Raw genomic sequence first — 27,115 nt, 5'->3', positions numbered from 1 at the left:
CACCTGCAAACATCAGGCTTTAAGTTTATATTTTATTTATTCATTTTTTCCCCCCAAAGCCCCAGTAGATAGTTGTATGTCATAGGTTCACATCCTTCTAGTTGCTGTACGTGGGACTCAGCCTCGGGTTGGACGGAGAAGTGGTGCCTTGGGGCGTGCCGGGGATCCGAACCCGGGCCGCCAGCATCAGAGCGCGCGCACTTAACCGCTAAGCCACGGAGCCGGCCCAAAGTTTATATTTTAAAAAAATAGTAGTTTAATCAGGCCATGGGGGTGGGGAATCAGTGCAAAACTTTGGACCACTGTATATAAATTATACCTCAAATTTAAAAAAAACAACTTCTGCCAACGTCTTTTGGAGGATAATACAATAAAATATACAGTGAAATCTAGGAAACTATCTCTATACGGATATAACAAAAAGAACATCTTTAGTTCCACTGAAAAGCTGTCTCCTTGAATATATTTTACTATAATGTACTTTCAAGTTTAGTATTTTATTCTTCTAATTCTAATTTAGGAAACTAAAACCCTAGATTTAGTTAATATCTCACCTACTCAGAGGTGTCATTATGCAGCAACCTCCATGTTTTGAAACATCAAGAACCCAGAAGAAAATAATGCCTGAGTATCTGAAACCGTTGTCACAGAAACACACAAATCTATCTCATACTGAGAATCCTTATTAAGAATCAACTTGCTAACTTTAGAGTAGTTCTAAACAACTTTAATTTATCTGGTTTTCCCATCCATAACAGATTAGAAGTAACAAGAAAAATAAAGCTAGAGTGAATGGAATAGATTGTAATGAGAGAATCTGGAGAAACTGTAATGCTAAAAGCAGGCATAGGGCACATTAACAGCAGCAAAAAAGAGGCGTAAGAACTCAGAAGAAGCAACTAAGATGGAGACACGTAGCTCAGAAATAACTCAGGTGCTCCTGAGTTAGTGATTATAGAAATATACTCTAGGATACATGCAAAAATCCTCCTGATGTGTAAGAAACACAAGTCCTTCCCTTGTTTCTCAACAAGTAAAGCATATGTAATGCTACTGACTTTCATTTTTAAGTAAGACTAAGGGACACTTGTCATCTACTAAGTGAGTTACTAAGAAGTACGATATTTCGTTACCATAGCATGCTTTAAAGCTCATGTGGACTCCAATGCAGTATTCAGTATTCTAAATATAGCTGCCATTCATAACAACACAGCAACACCACCATTGAGCACACTGAGCAAACACAGTGTGAAGTGTTGCAATTTTATGGAGGTATACTTTATCAATGCATCATCATCAGTGTTACCTTAAATTGGTCATGGTTTTCAACTGCTCTTCTTGCTGGTAATCGTCGTTTATCAAAACAATCAATATAGCTCATGGTGAGTTACTTGTTAGTAACCATATATATTTTGGCCTCTAATTTAGACTGTTATACATAGTGGGGTCAAGTATCACTCATTCTTAAGCAAAAGTACATATACATATTATACTACCCCCTTACTACTACCATTTGCTTGTATAGTAATGACACTTCACTATTATCACTAAATTTTCTTTTTCATGAAAAGTACAAAGATGTATAGTAGATAGCCAGTGGCAACTTCCTCTCTGCTTAAATTGGCCAAGGTCCAAAAACTTTGAGGTCCACTGCCATAGGTAACAGCCGAATTCAGTGCAAAAGAATAACTGATGTTTGTAATTATGACCTTGAGCCATCACAATTAAATTATATTACCTACACTATTTAAACTGTTAACCTATATTGTTTAAGAAGATAAGAAAAGATATAAGTCTTTTGATGAACAGACAACCCACCAGCTGGGAGAGAATATTTGCAAAACATACATCTGACAAGGGGTTGATCTCCATAATATATAAAGAACTCACACAACTGAACAACAAAAAAACAAACCACCCGATCAAAAAATGGGCAGAGGAAATGAACAGACACTTCTCCAAAGAAGATATACAGATGGCCAATAGGCACATGAAAAGATGTTCAACATCACTAATCATCAGGGAAATGCAAATCAAAACAACACTAAGATACCACCTCACGCCCCTTAGAATGGCTATAATCACCAAGACAAAAAACAACAAGTGTTGGAGAGGATGTGGAGAAACAGGAACCCTCATACACAGCTGGTGGGAATGCAAACTGGTGCAGCCTCTATGGAAAACGGTATGGAGATTCCTCAAAGACTTAAAAATAGAGATGCCCTATGACCCAGCCATCCCATTACTGGGAATCTATCCACCGAACCTGAAATTAACAATCCAAAGAGGCTTATGCACCCCTATGTTCATTGCAGCATTATTCACCATAGCCAAGAAGTAGAAGCAACCTAAGTGTCCCTCGACTGATGACTGGATTAAGAAAATGTGGTATATATATATAATGGAATACTACTCAGCCATAAAAAAAGACAAAATCGTCCCATTTGCAACAACATGGATGGGCCTGGAGCGTATTATGTTAAGTGAAATAAGCCAGAAAGAGAAAGACAAACACTGTATGATCTCACTCATATGTGGAATATAAACCAACACATGGACAGAGAAAACTGGACTGTGGTTACCAGGGGCAGAGGGGGGGGGGGCGGGGGGGGGGGGGGGGGGGGGGGGGGGGGGGGGGGGGGGGGGGGTGGGCACAAGGGGTGAAGGGAGTCATATATATGGTGATGGACAAACAAAAATGTACAACCCAAAATTTCACAATGTTAGAAACCATTAAAACATCAATAAAAAAAAATTAAAAAAATTAAAAAAAATAAAAAAAATAAAAAAAGCTTTCTATACTAAATAGTTCATGCAAAAAGTTTTGGTGCTTAAAAAATTAATGCTTCAAGTATTTAAAAAATTCACTTATGTGGAAAAATGCTACATAAATGGCATTATTAACATTTCAAAGGCATTTCCCATTTTTGATAATTTAAAATCCTTGGTCCAGGGGCCGGCCCGGTGGCGTAGCAGTTAAGTGCGCATGGTCCGCTGCTGGCGGCCCGGGTTCGGATCCCGGGCGTGCACTGATGTACCGCTTGTCAGGCCATGCTGTGGCGGCGTCCCATACAAAGTGGAGGAAGATGGGCACAGATGTTAGCTCAGGGCCAGTCTTCCTCAGCAAAAAGGAGGACTGGCATGGATATTAGCTCAGGGCTGATCTTCCTCACACACACACACACACACAAAAAAAATCCTTGGTCCAGGAACCATATCCAAAGATGCTAGCAATTAATATATAAACTTTTCTTAGGCTCACAGCAAATAAACCTATACATTCATTTTTGCCACTTTTCAAGTATGAGGGCTTCTACCAGTTCATCTCACAGGGCTGGGCTTCCCAAATTAAAAGATTCAAAGAATTCTGAAAGCAGAGATTTAAACTGTTAATATAAACTAATGAATAAAGTTAATCTAATTAAATAATTAAACCTTCTCTATTCCCTCTTTCTCACATACCATCATAAAGAAAAGCCTCCTGTAATGACACCAAAATGCGAATAAATCTGTTTTGCTGCACTGCTGATCTAAAGAGACAGACCTATGATTTGCAGGATTTGTAAAAAGGTTCAATATCACTAGCATCCACTCCTAACTTCTTTGCTTTTTCCCCAATTTCCTCATCTTACTTCTCTTCTCTACCTCTTTTTATTCCTCTCTCTCTCTCCTCCTATACCATATTCTACTTACTTCCCTAAGAAAGTAAAACAAATTATCCTCAGAGTTAAATGTTTCAGTGGATATAGCTCAGAATGAACACTCCTACACAACCCTACCACAACCATTCCTTCTCAGGACTCTCCAGAGCATGAATGATCCCTATTTAAGAACTGTCACTCCAAAGAATTTTGCACCTCTCTTTAAGTAAGCTTACAATTTAAAATTTACACACACAAACACACTATAAATAAATTAGGGAATGAAACTGACAGAGAATTTCCCAATAGGCTTTTAAAAAATAGAAAGTTATTCTAGGGCATATAACATTTTTGTTTACAATTTTTTCAGTAAAATATATTTTATAAAGGAAGGAGAACCTGAAAACTCATTCTGAGAAAACAATCTGTGTCAACACTACTACAGTAGAGTTCTGTCCTTCATTTATGCTTTCATAGATTTTTCTAGCCCCCTTTTGGCAAAACATTTAACCAAATTTTAGCCTTCAGCTGACTGCATGACACATTTATATACTCCATAACTACACTACAAATTTGTGATTAGCAATTCTTTTGTAACCTTCCATTGTGCAAAGCACAGTGGGCTCCTAAAAAGTGTTTCCTTACTCCAGGACCAGAACTACCCACAAGACTATATTTAATATTTACTCTGTTAAAGAAAAAACTAAGAAAAATGATCAAAGAACACACTCAATAAAATGACTGGAGTAAGATTTTCATTCTGCACCACACTGACTGTTTTGATTTAACCTAGAGATTGTCTCAATCTCTTCTGCCATATAAACTACCATAGAAACTGGAATACACACACACATACACACACACACACACACACACACAAGTAATAAACTCCTGGAGTTCAAAAAAACGACACTAGGGAATACGCTAAAAAACAGTCAAGAATGGTCATCAAACATGTAGGCAATTTGAAAACATTTCTGACAATATGCAACATTGGGGCTTTTCGATGATAAATCTCAAGAGTACAATATAGCAATTTCTATTTTCTACCACTTCTAATAGCATTGCACTTCAACTTTAAACCACAGAATAGGTAGGGTCAATAACTACTGCTAAAAACTAAAAAATATTTAAAAACACAAAACGTATAACCAGTTACAAGTTATCAACAGTAATTCTTAATATCTACTCACAAAGAGAATAGTCTGATACCTAACTTTTTCCTGGGAAAGATTATTATTCTACGTTTCATAATCTGAACTTATCAACATAGCAGATATTAAAACTGAAATACAAACAAATTTAATCAAAGCAGAAATACCAACAGTAGAGCTAAAAGACTCAAGGATCTAACCAGAAACATGTTTCCTTTTTCAACAAATACCCCATTCTTTCTGCCTTTATTACTCAAAATTCCTCTTTGCTCATAATTGCTAGAATGGAAGAAAATACACTTACTGAGTAATAATACTTCTTTTTGGTCCTCTAACAGACCAGAACCCATTACTAATCAAAATCAAAACAAAACAAAATATAATTAAAAAAAACCGTTTTCAATCCCCAACCAACAGTTCTCATTTATCTCAAGGATTATATGGTATATCAACATCCTAAGAAAACAAAGGGTTTTAGACAACTCCTTGGGAGTACATTATAAGGGACTGATCCCATATAAACCAAGTCAAGTGAGCAGGAAAAATAGAAACAAGATATGTGCCATTCTTCATCAAAAATGCAACAATTCTAATAGTTCGTCTATACAACCTTCCTCTGCCTTGACAAACTTACCATAGCCATCATGTCTAAACGAAGAAGGGTGTTCTCCCAAAATGGCTTGTCTCTGGCGACCCTTTCCTCTATCTGACACAAAAGTAGAAACATGGTTTTAACAATTTTGACCGCAGTACTTAACAGAATTCTCACATGGGAAAACACCCATTCAAAACATCTATTACAATTCATAAAAGAAATATGATTCCTGGTTATCTTTAAACATCCATTCATATCCAATTTAAATACAAACACCAAAAGTTTAAAAAAGTAATTCTATCTAACAAATTCCACTTAACTTGAAAATATCTTTTTGGCAAATGCCAAATACAATCACACTTTCATATTTAAGGAAAGAATGGATACTTTTCAGAAAAATGAATGTACACAATGCTAGTTTGACACTGTACAGAAGTTTTTACCAATACATGTCTTTAAAACAAGCCGTAAGTGCAGTACTTTTGAAAGACAGTACCTGAATCATACTATTAGCTTCAACAGCAACACATTTTCAAAGTGGGCTTCTTTCAAGAAGTTCAGCATAAGCCAACAACAACCTGTATTACATGGTTTCACAATCAGTAAACACAGAGTATTTTGTATGTATATACACATATTTACAAACACCTACTGACTTGAGAGCTGGAAATTTGCACATCACTGGCCCATATCATATCATGGATTGGTCATTGTCTATAGATCTTAACACCAGGCGGGACTATGAGCACCCCCCAAAGTTTAAATATGCCAAGATAAAGCTAACCAAGGGGGCTACATTATTGGATGAGAATACTACAATACTCCTAAAGGAAAATTTTTATTCTAGCTACATTTTCAGGGAAGGCATGCCAATTTTCCCAAATCTAATTTGAGACATCAATAAAAAAATGACATGTAAGTTTCTAAAATAGCACTTCCAATGTTGGTTAGTAAATTTTAGAAATCACTGTATAATACTTATAGAAAGTTTGCTGACCAAATTATAGCATCTAGTAAGATATTTTAATGTATCTTAAGAGTCTGGTCATTCTAATCTTTGAAAATTCAAAGAAAGAGGCTTTCTACAAAATCCTTAGTCACCTAAACAAATGAAGTTTATGGGAGATGAGAAATACTTTAATTTTCACTTCAGTCTAGAAGTATCATTTTAATGACCTATTACAAGTTATCATAGCATTGAAAGAGACCTAGGAGGTCATCTAGTTCAACTTTGATTCAGTATACAAATTCTCTTTACATCATCTCTATCAATTAGGACCATCTAGCCTCTGCTCACCCAATACCAGTAACAAGGTACTCGCTACTTTCCCTTACATTTTCAGTTAGTCCTAAATCATGAGAAAATTAATTTTTATACTGTATAGAAATTGGTCTTCTACCCATATTCTATCCCGTTTGGGGCCTCACAGACAGTCTTTCTCCAAAAACCCTTTCAAATGCTTAAAAGCTATTATGATCCTCCCTCCATTTCCCCAAAGTCATTTCTTCTCCAGTCTAAATGTTCACAGTTCCTTCTTTCTGTTACATGGCTTCCAGTATCATCATTTAAGTCTTACTTCTCTTGAATCAATCCAGTCTGCTAATCCATTCTAATGTTCCTCTGCTAAAGCATGACACCAAACACTAAATATAATTCCTTATCTGATCTAGGAATCGTAAACAAAAACTACCATAACATCTCCATGGTTCATTTTTACTGAAACAGTTAACTGTGTGCTATAAAGGAGAGAGCACTGGATTGGGAATCAGAAGATTCCAGCTTAACCACTAATTCGCTGAATAATCACAGAAATAATCTTCATTCAGAAAATGAAAGCATTAGACGATCTCCAAGGAATCTTTCAGCCAAACATTCTCATTATTAATAATTATCTTTATTTGAAGCATTCATTACCTAATATAAGGTCACATAAAACAGAAAAAGTGTGCGGAAGAGTCAAACGCTGACTATATCAGTCTAAAAATAGTGGTTTGTAACCTTTCATGGATTCATCTGAAATCTGATGGAAGCTATGAACCTTCTCCCCCAAAACATACACATATACACAAGTTTTGTTTAAGATTTCTGGAGGGATTCTCTGGAGTCCAGACTAAGACTCTTCTGCACTAAAATGTAATTTGGGCTGAAAAGGACTTGTAAAAATTCTTTTTTTTGGTAGACAAAGTTACAATTCAACATCAACTTGAGTGGAAGCTGAAGTCACTACAAAAACAAAAATGTAAACTGCTATAGTCTTGCCAGACAAATCTCTATCTGCAAAGAATTAGAAAATAAGACTTCTTTTCCCCTGAAAACATAAACAACTAAAATTCTGTTTTACTTTCTTCAATTATATTTCACTATATAAATACCTACCTTACACATTTCTAAACTTTTCTGACTGTAATTCCTTGTACGAAAAACTAATCTAAGCTAGCTTTGTGTAAACTTTAGACCTTTTAAAAGAATAGATGTAAACACTATTAAAATAAGCTTATCTATAAACATTTTCAGAGACATTAAGAAAAATGTAGGCAAAACTCACTATGTCAAATGAGTAAAAAAAACCTGAGTATTCAATAACTGACTGTAATTTGACAGAAGTAAGAGATTTCTCATCAACCACTGTTCTGTTGTTTGAGTACTAAGGCTTTGTTTTCTAATACTGTATTCAACTGCACCAAGCCTATGCCAAGCAGATTTCTGTGAGTAGTAAAAAATGTGGGGTCCAGCCAAAGCTGCATTACAAGACAAAACTGTTTGCAACCCCATGCATAACGCAAGATGATTTCCTGGGAATTGAGAATTAAACAGGCCACAGATCCAAAAGTCCTAAATATGTGGACATGCAAAGGATCATCGCATTGTCTTTTATTTTTTCTTTTGGCAAGAGTACGTGCAGTATAGAGTCCCTACTTCCCAAAATAACTTGGATGCCATAAAAATTTTTCCTGGTTTATTGACTTTTACATACTCATCTCAGTGAGTTTTTCCAACACATGGTTCAAACACTGATATTGTAGTTGAGATGTAACCAATACTGCAGCCCCCTTGTTTTTACAAGATCCACATTTTAATTTGTATACTATTCCAGAATTGCCACACAGTTAAACAATTTTCAGTCAAATCTACGCTCATGAAATCCAGCATTTGTAAATTATAGGTGAAAATGCATCTCAAATGAAATGCTCTTATTTTCAGATTTATCAAGTTTAAATATATTCTACCTTGAACAGACATGTTACTTTCACCTACATTTGAAATGTCAAAATTTCTAGTTACACAAATTAACATGAGTGATAACCTTAAATTGTTACAAAAAGTGACAACTTATAAACAGCCACTTTACAAAAATAAAACCACATAGAAAATCATCTTTTACATAGAATGCACCTTTTCATTATTATTTTATTCTATTTAATGTCCACGATTGAGGGAAAAAAAAGTAAATTTAAGTGCAGCAAGTGTGCACCTTTCTAATCCTTTTATCTTTAATATCTGTGTGAACTGGTTGAGCATTATCAATTCCCAAGACCTGTAGATAAACTGGCCCTGGTTATTTGCCAATTAACAATTTGAATCTAAGCTGCAAACAGTTACAGTAATGGGCATTAAGATTTACAACATTGTAGATAAAGTCTAGTATCCGTTAGTGTAAAGCTTTAAAAGCTACAACTGAAACCTTAAGGGAAATCAGACCAATATATACATACAACTTGAATAAATGGGCACAGTCTATCATGGTGTTCATCCCATGCAAGTCTGAAGTACTGTTAAGTGTCCTCCTTTAAAAACTTGGGGTGATGGTGCATGCAGTATGCAGTCAAGGTGAATTGCAAGTCTGAGTTTTTCAGAGGGCTTTTTGCTGATGCCGATGTTGTGCATGATGAAGTGTAGAGTCAGCCTGCTGGAGTCCTCTATCCTTCTTAATGCCTTGTCCAGCTTGGGGGAAAAGTCCTTTCCATAGAGAAGCAGTGTGCAAGTCTGCAGTTTGTAAGGAATATTCTGAATCAGTTTCCTCTCCTCCAAAGAGAGAGAGCTGCTTGGAGAAATGCAAGTCCTTGAACTGCGGGCGTGCCTGTATGTGTGGGCTCCTTGTTGAACTAAATATAAATAACTTAGTACATACCAGTAGGGGGCACTACTGTTCAAGGTTATTTTCCAGCATTACATTGCCTTTTGCAACAAAAGCATTCACCAACAAGGTTTTCAATTGAATGAACTAGCTCATCTCAGGAAAAAGGAATCTAATTGCATGTAAAAATTTGTCAGCAAATGTTAAGTACATTCTAAAATGCATAAAATACTTACCTCGTCTTCCCAAATATGGTTTAGTGTAGTCCCAACTGTCATTGTCATTCCTAATAACATTTAGACGAGTTGGCTGTTAAGATTAAAAAGAAAGTAAGTTCAAATTGTATATCCAAAGCATAAATATTTCTTTGGTGAAATGTTGAAAAAAATATTTACCCTTGCATATTCGATTTTTAGTGTGCAACATCCAGCATATATATCTGCTCCATTGAGTGCTGCTTTAGCTTTCTGGGCACAAAGGACTGATTCAAACATAAGCTCTATTAAGGAAATTTGGTTTAAGGCATCCAATATTTAATCATTATTCACTCCCTAAGAAAAAGACTGAAAATAGCAAGAAATAATTCTCTCACTTCTGGAAATGTTTTACCAAATAAAATTTCTAGATGAATTTTAGTAGGAGAATTTATTTTTAAGATCAAGGGTACCAAAGAAAACATAATACAACCAAACTCTCTACATTAATCTAAGACATCAGAAGTACTTTATAAATTTAGGGAGAGAAGAAGAATGGAGCATGGTCCCATTCCCTAGCAAAGGACAGCTTGCTATCTTGAAACAGGAAATATTTTACTCTTAAAGTAGGAAGAACATTACAAAAAAACTAAAATAATATAAAACAAATATTTGATTTTTATATATTTCTGAGAAGACAGGGTTTTATAATCACTTAACTATCTTGATTGTATTGGTTTTAAAAAAATCACTTAAGGGCCGGCCCCGTGGCTTAGCGGTTAAGTGCGCGCGCTCCGCTGCTGGCGGCCCGGGTTCGGATCCCAGGCGCGCACCACCGCACCACTTCTCCGGCCATGTTGAGGCCGCGTCCCACATACAGCAACTAGAAGGATGTGCAACTGTGGCATACAACTATCTATTGGGGCTTTGGGGGAAAAATAAATAAATAAAAATTTTAAAAAAAATCACTTAAGTCTTAATTGTTTAAAAAAAAAATCAAACCACAAAAGTAATTAAAAAAAAAAAAGCAAAAACATCTTGTCTATCATAACTAAGCACTGTTAAGACTTTGCTGTGTATCCTTACCTTTTTCTATGCATACACATGTACACATAGGTTAGGGTTTTTCTTTTAATAATTATTTTTTTAAACGGGCTTGTACTATATATACTATTTTACAATATGCCCTTTTTACTCAATGTATAACAAATTTAACATAGAGAAGTAGTTCTTACATAAATCATGACCATTTAAAAGATTTCAATAAAGAAAGGTAAGAAAGGTTCTATTGACTAAAGTTTTGGTACTTCCAAACTACCTATTTTAAGGAGAGATTCAGAAAAGTCCATTTGGGATAAATTTCAAAAAGGTACAAGTGTATATATTATCAAATAGTGTTATTTCTTCCCCATTAAAAAGGCAAAGCACACTGTTAAGATGAAGCAATGGACTGTTTTACAGTAGCATTCTTATCATAAATAGTAAAATTCTCTATGGGTACCGAAGTTTCCTTTTTTAAACCTATGACATGGGCCGGCCCCATGGCTTATCGGTTAAGTGCGCGCCCCGCTGCTGGCGGCCCGGGTTCGGATCCTGGGCGCGAACCGACGCACCGCTTCTCCAGCCATGCTGAGGCCGCGTCCCACGTACAGCAACTAGAAGGATGTGCAACTATGACATACAACTATCTACTGGGGCTTCGGTGGAAAAAAAAAAAAAGGAGGAGGATTGGCAATAGATGTTAGCTCAGAGCTGGTCTTCCTCAGCAAAAAGAGGAGGATTGGCACGGATGTTAGGTCAGGGCTGATCTTCCTCACAAAAGAAAAATAAACACAAAAATAAACCTATGACAAGTAGATTTTTGGGGGAGAGGCGAGGGGGAATAAACACCATCTGTCCAGAAATGATTGATTAAGCAGGAAAAAATAAGATCTATATTACATAGCATTCATACACATCAATAAAAAAATCTACAAATAAAGGATATTCAACCATTGCTTGTATCCCATTTCTCTTGAATATAACAATACGTTGCACTTTTCCAACAGGGTTGCATACAGTATATAAAACATCCTATGAAAGAAAGAAAGAAAAGATTTCTTCACATTTTATATTCGGAAAAACATTAAAGCTACACTGTTTTGTTTCACTAAAAAAAAACAACTGTCAAGATGTCATTTCTATCAATTACTAATTAAACTTTTTAAAATTGTTACACTTTAATAAATCTAAAGTTACTTCCTCACATACACAATATACCCACATTAGAGACGTTCCAATGAAACATCTGACTAGCACTATCATCTATTTTACCTCCTAAATGAATCCTCAATTTTTATTTTCTTAACAGGTACCTAAAACAATCTCTGACAATACACAATTAATAAACCAAAACTGTAATCAATTAATTTATCTTTTTCCAAATGTGACTCTGAAATATTTAATAATATCAACACGAATTATAGTAATAAATATTTATTAAGGGGTAGCAGGAGAACATTTCACTATTTATTTTTCAAGGGACAATGGCTATAGAGAAAAGACTCAGGGAAGATCATTTATACGGTGTTAGATGTCATAGAACAAGATGCCTGTATCATCTAAGAGAGAACCTAAATACCCACTTACTAACAATTCTTCAACGTTCAAGAAATTTCTGGAGCACCTAATTATACAGCCACACCATTAGGTATTAGGGATACAACAATAAACAAATCAGAGAACTTATAATAGATTAGTTATATTCTTTTTCCCAAAACACCAAATACTATAAATATATTAATACTGTTAATAAGTCTATAAATATTACAAAAGTAAATAGATACATAATGTCAAATTAAATTTAAAGTTTAAATTAAATTTAAAGTTTAAATTAAACTTCTGCTTTATTTTAAGTTTATGTCACATCACCACATACCCTTACTAGAAATCATACTCATTAAAGCTTCCCTTACTGTGATATTCTGTTCATTACAAAAACCAACTGTCCTTGTCACTCGCTTATTATGAAACAACATGTGATTATGAAGTAGAAAACCCAATTGGTTCAGGACATGAATCCTTTTTAAAATTCTACTAATATCACTTTTTTAAAGGGTGAAGAAGCAAGGATAAATCAGGCAGGTTTTTAGTAAGCTATCTCAAAACAGCTTATAATGATATATGCATCTTACTGTACTATGGGATTCTGTCATTACCTAGTAGATGCTCTTAATACATGTACTGGCATATGAGTGAGAGAGATTTCTTGGATGATTTCCAACAAGGCTGTCTAGTCCTTTATTATCAGAAACAGAGTTAACACTGATGCTAAATAATAAAATTTTCTAAATGTGCTTATTTAATTATGACAACTATGTTTCTGACCTTTTTAGCTTCAGTGCTCACCATTTCTTTATTCACTAAACTTCATAGGCAAAATTAAGATTAATTTTAATAATTCTAAAAAAACTACATTATTTTCAAATATCTAGATGGCAGTGAAGAAAACTATGGGTTAGTCACTCTAGAGGCAAATTCCAAAACCACTTTTATTTTAGTTTGTAATATTACTATACATACCACTGTAATTGGATAAAGAGGATTCTGAATTGATAGCAGAAGAACTTTGTTGCCTCCTGATGGATCATCAGTATTTCCTGGCCGAGTGATTCTTTTGCTTGTAGAATAGTTGAAAAAAGCCTGTTGACCAGCAATGTACACGGGTTCATCTGCGGCAAACGTCACACATTCTTTGGCACTATCTATGTTCTCAAATTCCACTAGAGCTTGCCGTTTAAATGGCATCATCATCACATAGCTGAAAGGGAGATTGGGAGGGAATACCCAAATACAGTAAGTTCAATTAACATTATTTGTTCTCAATCAAGTAGACTTTAAAAAAATGTGTCAAATCATACAGACTAGTATTCTTTACTATTTATATCCAATGTTAGTCAACTCTTTTAAATCATCCAAATAAATTGTGGTATACCAGGTAGATGGTGCCTATTTGAAAGCTTAACCTCCTGTGATTGAAAGTTTATCCACCTCATGCCCTTCTCAAGCACAATTCTTTGTTGTTAGTTCCACCTCATGCCCTCCTCAACCACGATTCCTTGTTGTTAGTTACTAATGACACCACCCACTTTATTCCTCAGGCTGCCACTCCCAAGCAGGACTAGAAAATATCTAAATACAAAAACCAACAGAGATAAAACTCAACAGAAGGTTAGCAGATGGGACCCCTAACAACAGAAATACTACCTCTATTGAATTTTCCAAATAAATAAGTACCCACATTAGTAACTAAGAATTGACTATACTTTCATTTATCTTACTAAAAACAGAGAACCAAAAGATAAATAGAAGCAACTGCAAACCAACCAAATTTCATACAAATAATCTCCTCCAAAATATTTTTCAATATTAAAGAATCCATGAAAAGATGATTGACTAGAATATAGTAATCACAGTTGCCTATGGGCAAGAGGGTAAAGTATTTACTTTTCATTGTATACCCTTTGTGGGGGAAATATATTCTAACACATGAAATGAAAAATAAAGAAATGAAGGAAAGGAGAAAAGAGAGAAATAAGAGCACATGCATCACAACAGGGGAAACACGTCCTCTATTCACAGAAACAAGGACCTTAAAAATATTTTAAAATACAATTAACATGGTTTTCATAATAGCAGAAGGCCAATGAAATAACATCAAATCAGGCACTCAGTGACAGCACTGCTTCTCAATCAGCCATCCAGGACCTACCACTACACTTTAAAAATTGGCCAATGGTTTCTTATTAATAACAAACAGACCACTTTTGTAGCCTAGCAAATTATGTAATTTCTTACGAATTTCAGCTTCCTCATTTATACATCTTGGAGGAGTAGTGTCAAGATTATAAATTGCTTGCCTTGCCTCATTCATCTTTGTATCCTCAGAATCTAGAAACAGAGCCTGGTATACAAGAAGTATTCAATCGATATTTCTTGGTCTATGAGGCTTGTTAGCTCTCCCAATCCACATCATTCAAAATTAAAGAAGAAAATACAGAAACAATAACAACTTGGATTTAAAGATTTACCAAGTATAAATGCAAGACATAAATCCCAGTAGAGAAACATTACTTTTAGAAACGCAGACTCCTTGCTGAAGTTCTAAAGTCTTGCATACAAAAAAACAGAAAACCCTGGAATCAGGTCTATGCTAAAGAAATTAAGGAAGAATAAATATTCTCTTCGTACAAATGTAAGTTGGTTTAATAGCTAAATGATACTACCAAGTAAATATGTTAATAATGCCCTTTGGCTCTTTGGAAACACAGAAAAATTATAAAAATTCAAAAATAAATTCTTTATTGGCCTATTATAGACTTGGTCATAGTAAAACTGCTTTCTATAACCATAATAAGTGAGCTAGAAGTTACAGACTTAAAAGTTAAAAAGATCACTCAGGAAACTGACATCATATGAAGATAGAGAAGGGAAAATTAGAATGTTAGCACATAATTTTTTAAAAGTCTTTTTTATAAAGCATTAATATGAGGAAGATTGGAAGACCAAGGAGAGAAAAACTAAACAGAAAGGCTAAGAGACATGGTAGGGTCAGTGCTTTCAACTTGTAGCTTGAAAGACGTTTACTAATTTTTAAATAAAAACAGAAAAGAGCAAAAGTTGTACTACACAAATTAGGTGCCAAAAGTTTTGTATTAAAATTTTAAACTGGTATAGCTAATCACTACCTCTCCTTTAATGGGAGGGGAAAAGAGAGGAAAAAAGACTCAGTATATATTTTTAAATATTCTTTTGCTTATAATGCATGAATACACTACAGAATAAAGACCAAAAAAACCCAGCAATTTTATTATCCTGACACAACCATTCTCAACACCTTGTTACAGTTTCTCCCGAATTTCTTTCCTATACATCTAGTTTTTAGGTCTAAACTTACTATATATTGAACTTGGCGACTCACCTTTTTAATATAAGCAGTTTCTCTATAATCTTTATAATCCCACACACACTCACCACTAAATAAATAAACAAACAAATAAATAGGGAAAGGTTCTATAAACGTAACATTTTGAATCAAAACATCTACTCTTCATTGGAGGCTGTCCAAAGTTCTTTCAGCTTTAATAGCAGCCACCTCTTATTCAAGATCATTTCATACAACTCAAACTCCTATTATATATATTTATGCCAATTAATCTCTTAATTATACACTAATTTGTTCCAATTATTTCACAACTTTTCTATCCACATAACTACCAATCTTGAGGGCAGAATGATGTACTATGCAAATTAACTGAATAACACTCATATATGGAACACTTTACCGTGGACTAAGTATCCAAGACTATAGAGTCTAAAAATGGACAGGCCACCCAAAAGTAATTTAAATTACTCACAAACTTAAACAAATAGTTCTATTTCTTTAATCCCCAACATTCAGGTCATAGTTGTACGTAACATCAAAATATCAATATAGTTAGTATTTCCCTAAAGTTTCCAACTGTATTTGCTCATCAACTTGTTTCTGACACTGCTTCTGTACTTCTTGGCTGTAAGAAAATAACTTAAAAAGCCCTATATATATAAGAACAGAAGAAAAATAAACTATCTCTTTATAACTCCACAGGACAATGCACCACTTAGAAGGTCCTTACAGTGCCAACACACAAGTCTAAATAAGGTCTAAGGAGTCTGCTTCAATACATAACTCTCAAGACAGACTTAATTTCCAATATCCACTCCAAATGACTAAAGAAGTGATACAGTCATCTTAGTGATACTTCAAGAAATGGGCTTTCTTATGCTCATGTGGATTCCCAATTTGCACCTCCAAGGATAAACAATATGTAACAGTGGTTTCTCTGGTACATAAGTTGAGGACAACAGGTTTGCCAAGTCATCCACCTCTCAATGAGGTCACTAAAGAAATTAATAAAAAAGATGCTGGAAGGTGTCAACTAACACTACTCCTACTCCTTTGAAGCAATCATTTCCATTCTATTGGACATCTCTGATCGCTCCCCCACCATCTATTTATGCATCATCCTTTCAGAACTCAAAAACTCCACATAAGTGTTTTTATAAAATTAAAACAATCAAGCTATCTCAGCAAATATACTGAAATTTCTCTCCTGTTTATGTATTTTGACTTAGTCTGGTTCTCTGATGCCTATAACAAAAACCCCAAACATATTCACCACGGAAAAAATAATAATAAAATCAAGTCTAGACTATCCATACTAAGAAGGGAACAACAGCCAGGCATACTCCAAAATAATTTAGAAAGAATTTTTGAGTGTCTATTTTTGGCAGCAGATTCACTTTTCTAATTACATTTTCACTTTAGTGGATACTGTTAAGCATACACCAGCTGTGGGAAGAGAAAGGAGGAGCCTAAGTGAAACACAACACAAAAGGAAGGCAAGCTAGGATAAAACACTGACTGCTCATGATCTGCATAAGAACTCACCTAAGCAAATAATGCCTACTCTTAATCTACCCACTTTTAGTTGCCGATTAATTCCTAAATATTCCAAAATAAACCAAAAAAACCCCGAAAATCAGTATTTAAAGTACCACAACTTGAAACTCTGAAGATGAAGGGCATAATCAACTCATTGGTTTAAAGCAGTGTTTAAGAAGGAATCGTGGACTCATTTGGAAATCAGATGAAAGATGCAATAATCAATTTTACACACAATCTAGGTGGGGAGTGAGAGGTGAGCATGGATCCACAAAAATACATCTAGGCATCATCCCAGAAAGGTAAAAATAATAGGCTTAAAAGGTTCCAAAGAAATACAGTCATAGGCAAACTTAATATATACTACGGTTAAACACCAAGGCTTGCAGCAAGCAATCAAGGCTTGTTCCACCATGCTGTTTTCAATCTGCATGAAGTCCCTACTGTCCTTACCATATTGTACCAAATTTTTCCAGAGCCTCCACAAGGTCTGCTTCCACCACAGATTCACAGAGTCCTCGAACATGGACAACAGGTGAAACAGAAACTTTATGATGACTTCCACCTGTCTCCTAGCAAGAGAAAATAACGTCTGGTTAAAAACTCTCAAAGTCTAAATTGCATCTTTTAGTAAATTAAATTCTGCATTAAAAAGAAAACATTTAAAAGAAAATCCCAGGGCCAGCCCCGGTGGCCTAGTGGTTAAGTTCAGTGTGCTCTGCTTCGGCGGCCCGGGTTCGGTTCCCAAGCGTGGACCTACACCATGCATCTATCAGTGGCCATGCTGTGATGGCAGCTCACATACAAAATAGAGGAAGACTGGCAACAGATGTTAGCTCAGAGAGAATCTTCCTCAGCAAAAAGAGGAAGACTGGCAACAGAAGTTAGCTCAGGGCAAATCTTCATCAACAAAAAAAAAAAATCCCAAACCAAATTGCAATTCACAAGTTAGCAAAGGGTCCCGAGAGTAAGATTATCAATTAAATGTTTGGCATGGGGGCCGGCCCAGTGGCGCAAGTGGTTAAGCGCACATGCTCCACTGTGGCGGCCCAGGGTTCACAGGTTCAGACCCCAGGCGCACACGGACTCACTGCTTGTAGAGCCATGCTGTGGCGGCAACCCATATAAAGTAGAGGAAGATGGGCATGGATGTTAGCCCAGGGCCAATCTTCCTCAGCAAAAAGAGAAGGATTGGCAACAGACGTTAGCTCAGGGCTAATCTTCCTCGCAAAAAAAAAAAATGTTTGGCATGAAAATTTTCACTTCTTAAAAGGGAGCATTCTCTCTCAATAAGAAGTACAAATAAGTTATTTAATTACCTATTTCAACTTCAAGGAGATCTCAGAAAAAATTTCAGCATGCTAAAATTGGAAATATTTTATACTCACAATTTCATTTTACCTCCATAAAATCAAAATCTCAAGTAGTCCAAATGAACATAAAGTCCCAATTTAAAATTTTTCTTTAATATAAAGATTATATACTTTATTTTTCCTATTATTATAGATCTATATACTTTTTGTCCCTGTTTAATTGGTTATCTAGTCCCACTACAACTTGAAGTCATTCAATTAGGAGTACAGTTGACAACTTAAATTTATACAAAGTACCATCTTTACTAACAAACAAGGAGTACTCAAAAATACAAGCCTTCCTGGGCTTCTATGGAGTACTGTGTATCTTTGAGTACGCCCAACAGGAAGTTTTAAAATATAAATATACGGTCTTAAAGTTTATTTTAAAAGGGTCTATGTATGTGAAAGTTAATTTGAAAATGAAAACAGCTCTCTCATTTACTTATTTAAGTTCTATTAAGACAAAGATCTACACTTAACAACTAGCCACTAGGCACCTCCCTTGCATCACTTCAGAAATGACTTCCACATATAATCCATATATATACCAAAAAAAGTCTATTAAATGAAAGGTTTTTTTCTCCCACAAACAGACTAATCTAAAAGCACTAATATTTACCATTAAAACTTAAGAATCATTTTAAGAAAATTAAATCCTTTTATGGCTATTTTAAAAACTCATCAGTTTTTCTTTATTATAAAGACTGTTAGAAAAATATAACAGTCTTGTGCCCTGCCAATAAAAATTATGTCAGAGTTTAAAGAAGTGATTTAAATACAAAAAGTAACCATGGGACTACTATTACACTACTGTCAAGTCCAACAAATAAATTTAGTCTTTTGCAAATATTAATTCAATCCTCGAGATTGCATTTGAATTGTTTACGCTGAGTCTTTTCTATGGTTAAACAGATATTCATAACATGCCACTAAGTTCGAAACAAATCATTCTGACTGTATGCTATGTAAACCAACACTCTGCTAGCAACCTTAATAAACGAGACTCTCTGCCTAGGTGAAACTCAACAACCAAATACGTATTATCACCATTAAGCTCAAACGAAACTGGATGACAATAATGCAGGAGAAGAGCTCTACACAATACCTAAAAACCTAATTTAGAGCATACATTTAAAGTATAAATAACAAGTTTTACTCTCAAAATAACTAGACAATAATAAACTGCAAGAAATAACAGTCATCTTAGTTGATCCTTGGAAATCATTTGGCAAAGGTAAAAGTACAAAAGAAAACTATACTGGCCTGGACTCTTCAACAAGTTAGTATCAAAAAATAGTGGGAGGAAGATTTCAGATTAAGACTAAACAGAGACAACAACCAAATGCAATATGTGAGCCTTCATTTTATAAGAGACAAAAACTGCTTTTATAAAAGATATTTTAGGGACATTTAAAGAAATTTAAATACAGACAGGATATTAGATTATATCATGGAATTATTTATTGTCTTGGAAAAGAATATCCTTCTTAGGAAAGCTGGGATATTTAGGGATGAATTGTCATGATGTCTGCAATTTAGTTTCAAATAGTTTAGGAAAAAAAAGTATGTATATAAATATAGATATACACATATAGAGATAAAATCCTAAATGGCAAAATGTTAAAAATTACTGAATCCAGGTGAAGCACATATATAATTGAACATTTTACATAATAAAAAGTTGGGCAATTACTATATAATATTTAAGACCTGCAAAAAGGTATGACGAACAATACAAAAAATACTCATTAACTGGCCATCCAGTTTAATAAATAAAACACTATCAGATGAACACATTTCTTCCTCCTACTTCCCTTCCTATCATGGATAACCACTATCTTGAATATAGTGCTAAAAAATATGACTATTTTTCAAATTGGTCTTCTCATTAAAAAAATGGATTACAGGATATTTTGTGTGTGTGTGTGTGAGGAAGATCAGCCCTGAGCTAACATCCATGCTAATCCTCCTCTTTTTGCTGAGGAAGACCGGCTCTGAGCTAACATCCACTGCCAATCCTCCTCCTTTTTTTCCCCAAAGCCCCAGCAGATAGTTATATGTCATAGCTACACATCTTGTTAGTTGCTATATGTGGGACGCGGCCTCAGCATGGCCCGAGAAGCGGTGCATCAGTGTGCGCCCGGGATCCGAACCCGGGCCGCCAGTAGCAGAGCGTGCTCACTTAACCGCTAAACCATGGGGCCGGCCCCGGATTACAGGATTTTTAAAATGGATTTTAAATTACAATTTAAAAATCCCTCAAAAGATCTGATTTTAATATGTTATTATTTAATTATATTTCCCAAATGGAATCGATCCAGACTTAAGTCATTCTTTAAAAGCTGGAAGATGTTAAATGCAATCAATACGGTACTTAGGGGAAGAAAAATTATCTTAACCTCAAGGTTGAAAACGTACCCCATACCCATATTTCCCTTATTCCCACTCAACGAATCTGCCATTCATGAGTTTACCTACCTTGATATTTCTGTCTTTAAATTATGTCCTTTTTCCTTGAACTTAAAAATTTCTCATCCTTTCTCTATTTTATTTAAAAAAAAAAAACCTAGGGTTGTTTCCAAATATGAAACTGATATATTAAAAGATATCGGGCCGGCCCGGTTGGCTTGGCGGTTGGGTGCGCGCACTCCGCTACTGGTGGCCCGGGTTGGGATCCCGGGCGTGCACAGACGCACCGCTTCTCTGGCCATGCTGGGGCCGTGTCCCACAGGCAGCAACTAGAAGGATGTACAACTGTCTACCGGGGCTTTGGGGCAAAAAAAAAGGAGGAGGATTGGCGGTGGATGTTGGCTCAGGGCCAGTCTTCCTCAGCAAAAAGAGGAGGATTAGCACGGATGTTAGCTCAGGGCTGAGCTTCTTCACAAAAAAATAAATAAAAAAAATAAAAGATATCTTTTGGGGCCGGCCCGGTGGCACAAGCAGTTAAGTGCATGTGCTCCGCTGCGGGGACCTGGGGTTTGCCAGTTTGGATCCCGGGCGCACACCAACGCACAGCTTGGCGAGCCATGCTGTGGCGGCGTCCCACATAAAGCGGAGGAAGATGGGCACAGATGTTAGCCCAGGGCCAGTCTTCCTCAGCAAAAAAAAAAAAAAGAGGAGGGTTGGCAGATGTTAGCACAGGGCTGATCTCCTCACAAAATAAATAAATAAATAAATAAATAAAATAAAAGATATCTTTTTAAACTATATTTTCACCACCCCATTTCTTTCCCCCCAAATACTAATGCTTTTCTTAAATCAATTAATTTCTTATCTCTACCTATACTACATACTGGTGATAAAAAATCTGAAATCATCTGCAGAGCTTCTTTTACCTACCCTAAAATTACCTCTTCTATGCATTTGGTGAGTAAATCAATACCGTTTACCCTCTCCATATATTAATACTTTGATCATCTCTTCTCCAGCTTAACGAGTTTTTTTTTAATCCTTTCTCATACAGAAGCCCAAATTCTTTCCATTTCAAATGTTTAGTTATCTAGGCTCTCTCCTGGTCCATTTACCAGACTAGAAACAATATTCCAAGTGAGCATCCAGCAAATGAACTCACATCTGCAATTTACATTAACTTTTTTTTTAACTTTTTTTTGTGTGTGCGTGTGTGAGGAAGATCAGCCCTGAGCTAACATCCAATGCCAATCCTCCTCTTTTTTTTTTTTTTTTTTGCTGAGGAAGATTAGCCCTGAGCTAACAACCGTGCCCATCTTCCTCTACTTTATACGGGACGCTACCACAGCATGGCTTGACAAGCAGTGCGTCGGTGCGCAGCCAGGATCTGAACCTGTGAACCCCAGGCCACTGCAGCAGAACCCACGCACTTCACCGCTTGTGCCACCGGGCGGGCCCATAACTTTTTTTTTTTTTAATTACTCAATCCCTTCTTCAGGTAAACTGGGTCAATTATAATGAAGGCATTATTTAGTCCCCACTGCATGCTATAGACCCGTCTCATCATAACCATTCCAAACTCCCAGCCCCTCAAAGGCTATCTCAGGGACAAACTCTAATAATACCAATCTTAAGTACTAATTTTGACTATTGCAGATTGAAGACCTGGCTCTACTGAAGAGAAGGGAAGCTCAGCAGAGTATAAATGAAGCTTCTATCTGAGAGGACTGAGAAGTCCCATTTACATCTCTTCATGTAGTAAAGCAACAATTTAACTGAAAACTCATATGTGCTCTACAGCCATTGAACAACCTTTTCTGCCCTCCTATAATTAGAGGATTAAAAAAGACCAGCCTCAAATTCAATAACTCATCCCCCAACACCAAACACACACAGACCCACTGCCAAGTGATTATCCAGCCTCTCCTTAAATACCTCCAATGACAGGAAACACACTACCTCATCAGACAATCCATTATATTTTTAGGAAGTTCTTCATAATATGCACTCAGATCTGTCTCCCTGTACTTTCCTATCCAAAATGGCCTTTGGAGTCAGACCAGCGTTTGAATCTCTGGACATTTACTGGCTCAGTGAATAGGCTAACTACTTAAACTTTCTGAGCCTCAGTTTCACTATTAAAAAAAGAAAGAAAGAAAGAAAGAAACCAAAATCCTTATTATGCGAGATTACAATAAATAAATGGAACCACAAATATAAAATGTCTAGCACAGTGCTGGATGTAGTTATTGAACAAGGGTTCAATAAATGTTAGTTGGCACTCCCTACCTTTATCTACATTTCTCTCTTCTACATGATAACCTTCCAGTTATTTGTAATGATTTCTTAAATCACACCTAAGCTTACCCTTCAGGCTAAATATCCCTCAGGTTCTTCTGTCACTCCTCCTACAGTGTGATTTCAAGTGCCTTCTCCTTCTTTCTCTGGATACATTAGAATTTATCAACACAGTACCAAGAAATGAATACGGTATTTCCAGATATTTAAGATTATCCCCTCGTTACTTTGGATACTTCATAGAGACCAAGATCAAAGTAGTTTTAAGGGGCAGCTGCAAATATTTTTTAACTCACACTATGCTTAGAATTAACTACATATTTTTTCTTACTAAATTAAACAATCACTTCTCTTTACTTGGTCTTTTTCCTTTTTTTTTTTTGAGGAAATAATACAGCAGATCCAAAATATGGGAAACCCTTTAATTTTTCTATCCACAGTTTTTAGGTACATTTGATCACATTACAGAGCAAAGATTAAAAATAACAGCCATATGATTCAAATAACTTTTAAAAAATAATCTTTATTTTTTTGCTCATGTAGTAGAAAGAAATCTTTTGGTTTTGCCTACCCAGAACCCATTCCCCCTTCTTCTGGTTACACACAAAAGAAAGAGAGAGAAAGGGAGAGAGAAAGGAAGGGAGAGAGAGAGGAAGGGAAAGAGGAAGGGAGGGAGAGAGGGAGGGAGAGAGGGAAAGAAAAACTCCTCAACTCCATATTATTCCACTGGTATTCTCAATCACACAGTCATGCCTCCACAACTTCAGAGGTAGCCCAGTGATTAGCTGATGGGAGGGGGAGACAAAAAATGGTTGATCAGAAGGGATAGATATGGACACTGGGGGAGAGAAAGTGTTCTCTTTATTTGCTAGCTATAAGAATGTAAGCCTAGCTTTATCACTACATAAAGAAAACAGGCTGAAATATGGAAAGAGACCGAACCAAGTCTCTATGACATAATCTAAATCCCTGGATCCAGCCACGTCTGAAACTAGTGCCACAACTTTGCTTTCCCAGTTACATGAGGTAATCAATTCCCCAACCCCTGCCCACTTTTTGTTTTGCTTAAGTTCATCTGAGTTGTTGCTGTGGCTGCAACTGCAAGCTTTGAAAGCTGTATTCAACTTCGTAGAGTAAAAAAAAACACTAAATGATGCATAATCAAAGATGTTTAAATATGTAACTTTTTTTTACTATTATTTCCCCATCACTAAGAACAGCACCTAGCACACAGTAGGGGCTCAAGTATTACTTTTTAATGAGTTAAGAGATCACAGTGATCATCTAACCCAACTATCTCATGTGCTAGGTACCAAGTTGAGTTCCAGAGAAGTTAAGCCACAAAGTATGTTGGTAGCAGAGCCAAGATACCTGCCTTGGTTGGGTTTATGGCTCTACTACAGCTCCTTTCACTGTATGTGCTAACACGAAGAAATATCGTCACTTGTTAAAACCAAAAGATAGTTAAACCTACAAAACCAAAAGGTAGTTAAACCTACTACTTTTCATCTCCCAAAACTAGGCCTGAAAATCCTCACTCTACCGCAGCAGTTTAGCTGAAGGAGACACAGGATATTACTGCTATAAAAGCCTCAAGGCTCTGGCACTTATCTCCAGGGCACACATCCTTGAACTTTTTTATTCCCCAGAGTGTATTACTATACTCAATGTCACAGTCTCTAAACTTTTGCTGTGGGACTAAACTAACAAAGTGACCTCATCCCATCTTCCATCCCATATTCATCCAATAAGCCATCATAATATTCCTATCATCTCTGTAATTTAGATCATTAAAGTATAATAGTGTATCTTAAATTCAAACTAGATTTTCTACATAATGTATATTCCTTTGTTTGGAAATCCTAGGATCTACATTTTTATCTTGGCATTTTGCCATCTTACAAGTCTATTTATTAAGAGTTGAGAAACTTAAATTTTTTACCTCATCAGCAAACAAATCACTTGAACAATCTTTGATTTGCCTGTTTCTCACCAGCAGAAGAGAGTAAAAGAAAAACTTGCACGTCTCCAAAATGAACTGGCACTCCATAAATTTTTATTGATACCCGTCTTTTTAAAAGCAGATTTTTTTCTAAGTAACCTCCCAATTCAATTTCTCAATTGGTTTTGCCAAGTAAAACCCTAATATTCGGAAGTCAAGCTGTTTTCTTAAAAGCAGACACAGAAATTTACTATTAATATGATCTTGAAGGTCATGCCTACTAAATTTAAAGAACAACACTCCCTGAGAAGAAAGTAATTTTATAAGACACAGCACTGACCTCCATAACCAAGGTTTGTTCAACAATGCAGCCCAGTGAATCTGAAACACTCTGAGAGTTTTTGCTCTTCAAAATAAGTGCCAGAAGACACAAATTTGAAGGGTGTCTTATTTCTCATACCCAAACTACTAACTCATTTCTCTTTACACCTTAAAAACACCACAATCATTCACAATGATCAATTCATCTTTAAATTAGGAGTATTTGTAGAAACACTTTTTATTAAATACTCACTTTCCTCTTTAAATTTAGTTAATATATTATTAAAGCACTCATGAAAACTTAATTAGGAAAAGCCAAACAACGTAAATCTTTGAAGTCTCACTTTACACTTTACTAACTTCCAACTTAAGTTGAGAATATCGCCCATCATTGTACCTAATCTGCATCTACTTTTAACAGTTTGACTCAAAGGTATCAGTTCTCTGGCTATGCTGAAGGACCACTGAGGTTAAGCCAAACCCTTTCAATTAGTTGGATAACCATATTTCTGGATGATGACGCACCAGACAGCAAACTTCTATCCAGGGAATTCCTAACATAATAGAATTTTATTATGTACAGGTTTCCATAGTTGCAATGATTTCAAAATACCACCAAAAATTACATGAAGAAAAATGTTTAAAAACAGGAACAATAAGCCTTTATTAGATTTTGCGGTGCAATACTGGTTCCACTGTTAAATAAAAGCAATTCACCCTCTAAGAAACATAGCAGTAAGATAAACAAAAATTAGAATTTATAACTCAATCTGTATATATATTAGTTCCTGCCTGGGTAATTTAAAAGCTGTATTACGTTAATTACTGAAGTACAACTTCAGGTATGGAAGGCATGTAGCTCAACTTTGACATTTTACAGATTAACAGAACTCAATAGTAGTTAACTGACTTTCCCAAGGTCACACAGATTGTGCTAAGACTCCTGACTCTCCCCAAGCCCTGCCCCAGAGCTATTTCCATTGCTCCATACAATTCACTTTGGATATATTAATTATATGTTATTTTCTTCCCAGTATCCAAAATATTACTACTCACTTAACGTTTAATGTCTTCAAAAGAAAAATTTTATAAACTGCTTAAAGTACCTTTTTAACATACTTAATGGAAGACATTGCATGCTGCTGCACAAAAACTCAAGCAACACTTTTGGCAAAAGAAATACACTGATCCAATACACCTAAACATCAGTTATAATATTCCTGTTTCCAACTTCCACAATGGAGTTGGATTTGAACTAAAACTTCTTAAGAAGAAATGTACTTCCTTTATTCACACTTCCAAGGTACGTTTTGAATATTCCAAATAAACAGACAATAAAATCAAAGTAATATCTAACCATAAGGAAACGATTTTATTTAGAGGAAGAAAAAGTTCCTTTTTTAAATGTGTTGCAACCTGATCTGTCACAGTATTGTATTTGAAAACTCAAACACTGGGGACTGTTGACCAGAATCTTTTACATAAAAAAATCAAACAATAGCTTAAAGGCTTGCCTCTTATAAAGGATGAGAAACATTTTAATCTAATAATAGAATACATGTGTATAATTTTGTAACTTTCAGGTAAAGTTTGCTTTAAAAAAAAAATCACAAAATGTGTTCAATGTTTAAAGAACATCTAAGTCATTACGAGATAAGGCTTAGGGCA

The 27,115-nt window shown here is 35.5% G+C and overlaps 1 protein-coding gene across 1 annotated transcript in view; it reads right to left on the bottom strand.

The window, feature by feature from the left end:
• HNRNPLL (heterogeneous nuclear ribonucleoprotein L like) overlaps nucleotides 1–27,115 on the bottom strand; it is a 36,776-nt gene that overhangs the window by 8,435 nt on the left and 1,226 nt on the right. Inside the window, exons 2-7 of the mRNA XM_087436873.1 lie at nucleotides 17,576–17,694; nucleotides 13,222–13,459; nucleotides 11,648–11,733; nucleotides 9,862–9,958; nucleotides 9,703–9,775; nucleotides 5,430–5,501 (exon numbers count right to left, since the gene is read on the bottom strand). Of these exons, the coding sequence (XP_087292999.1) occupies nucleotides 5,430–5,501; nucleotides 9,703–9,775; nucleotides 9,862–9,958; nucleotides 11,648–11,733; nucleotides 13,222–13,459; nucleotides 17,576–17,694 (685 nt within the window). The remainder of the gene's footprint in view (nucleotides 1–5,429; nucleotides 5,502–9,702; nucleotides 9,776–9,861; nucleotides 9,959–11,647; nucleotides 11,734–13,221; nucleotides 13,460–17,575; nucleotides 17,695–27,115) is intronic.

Source organism: Ceratotherium simum, chromosome 11 (assembly GCF_057802395.1).
Source record: "Ceratotherium simum simum isolate JZ-2026a chromosome 11, ASM5780239v1, whole genome shotgun sequence".
In the NCBI taxonomy this organism is placed as follows: domain Eukaryota; kingdom Metazoa; phylum Chordata; class Mammalia; order Perissodactyla; family Rhinocerotidae; genus Ceratotherium; species Ceratotherium simum.
This window is presented reverse-complemented; position numbering and strand designations above follow the sequence as displayed.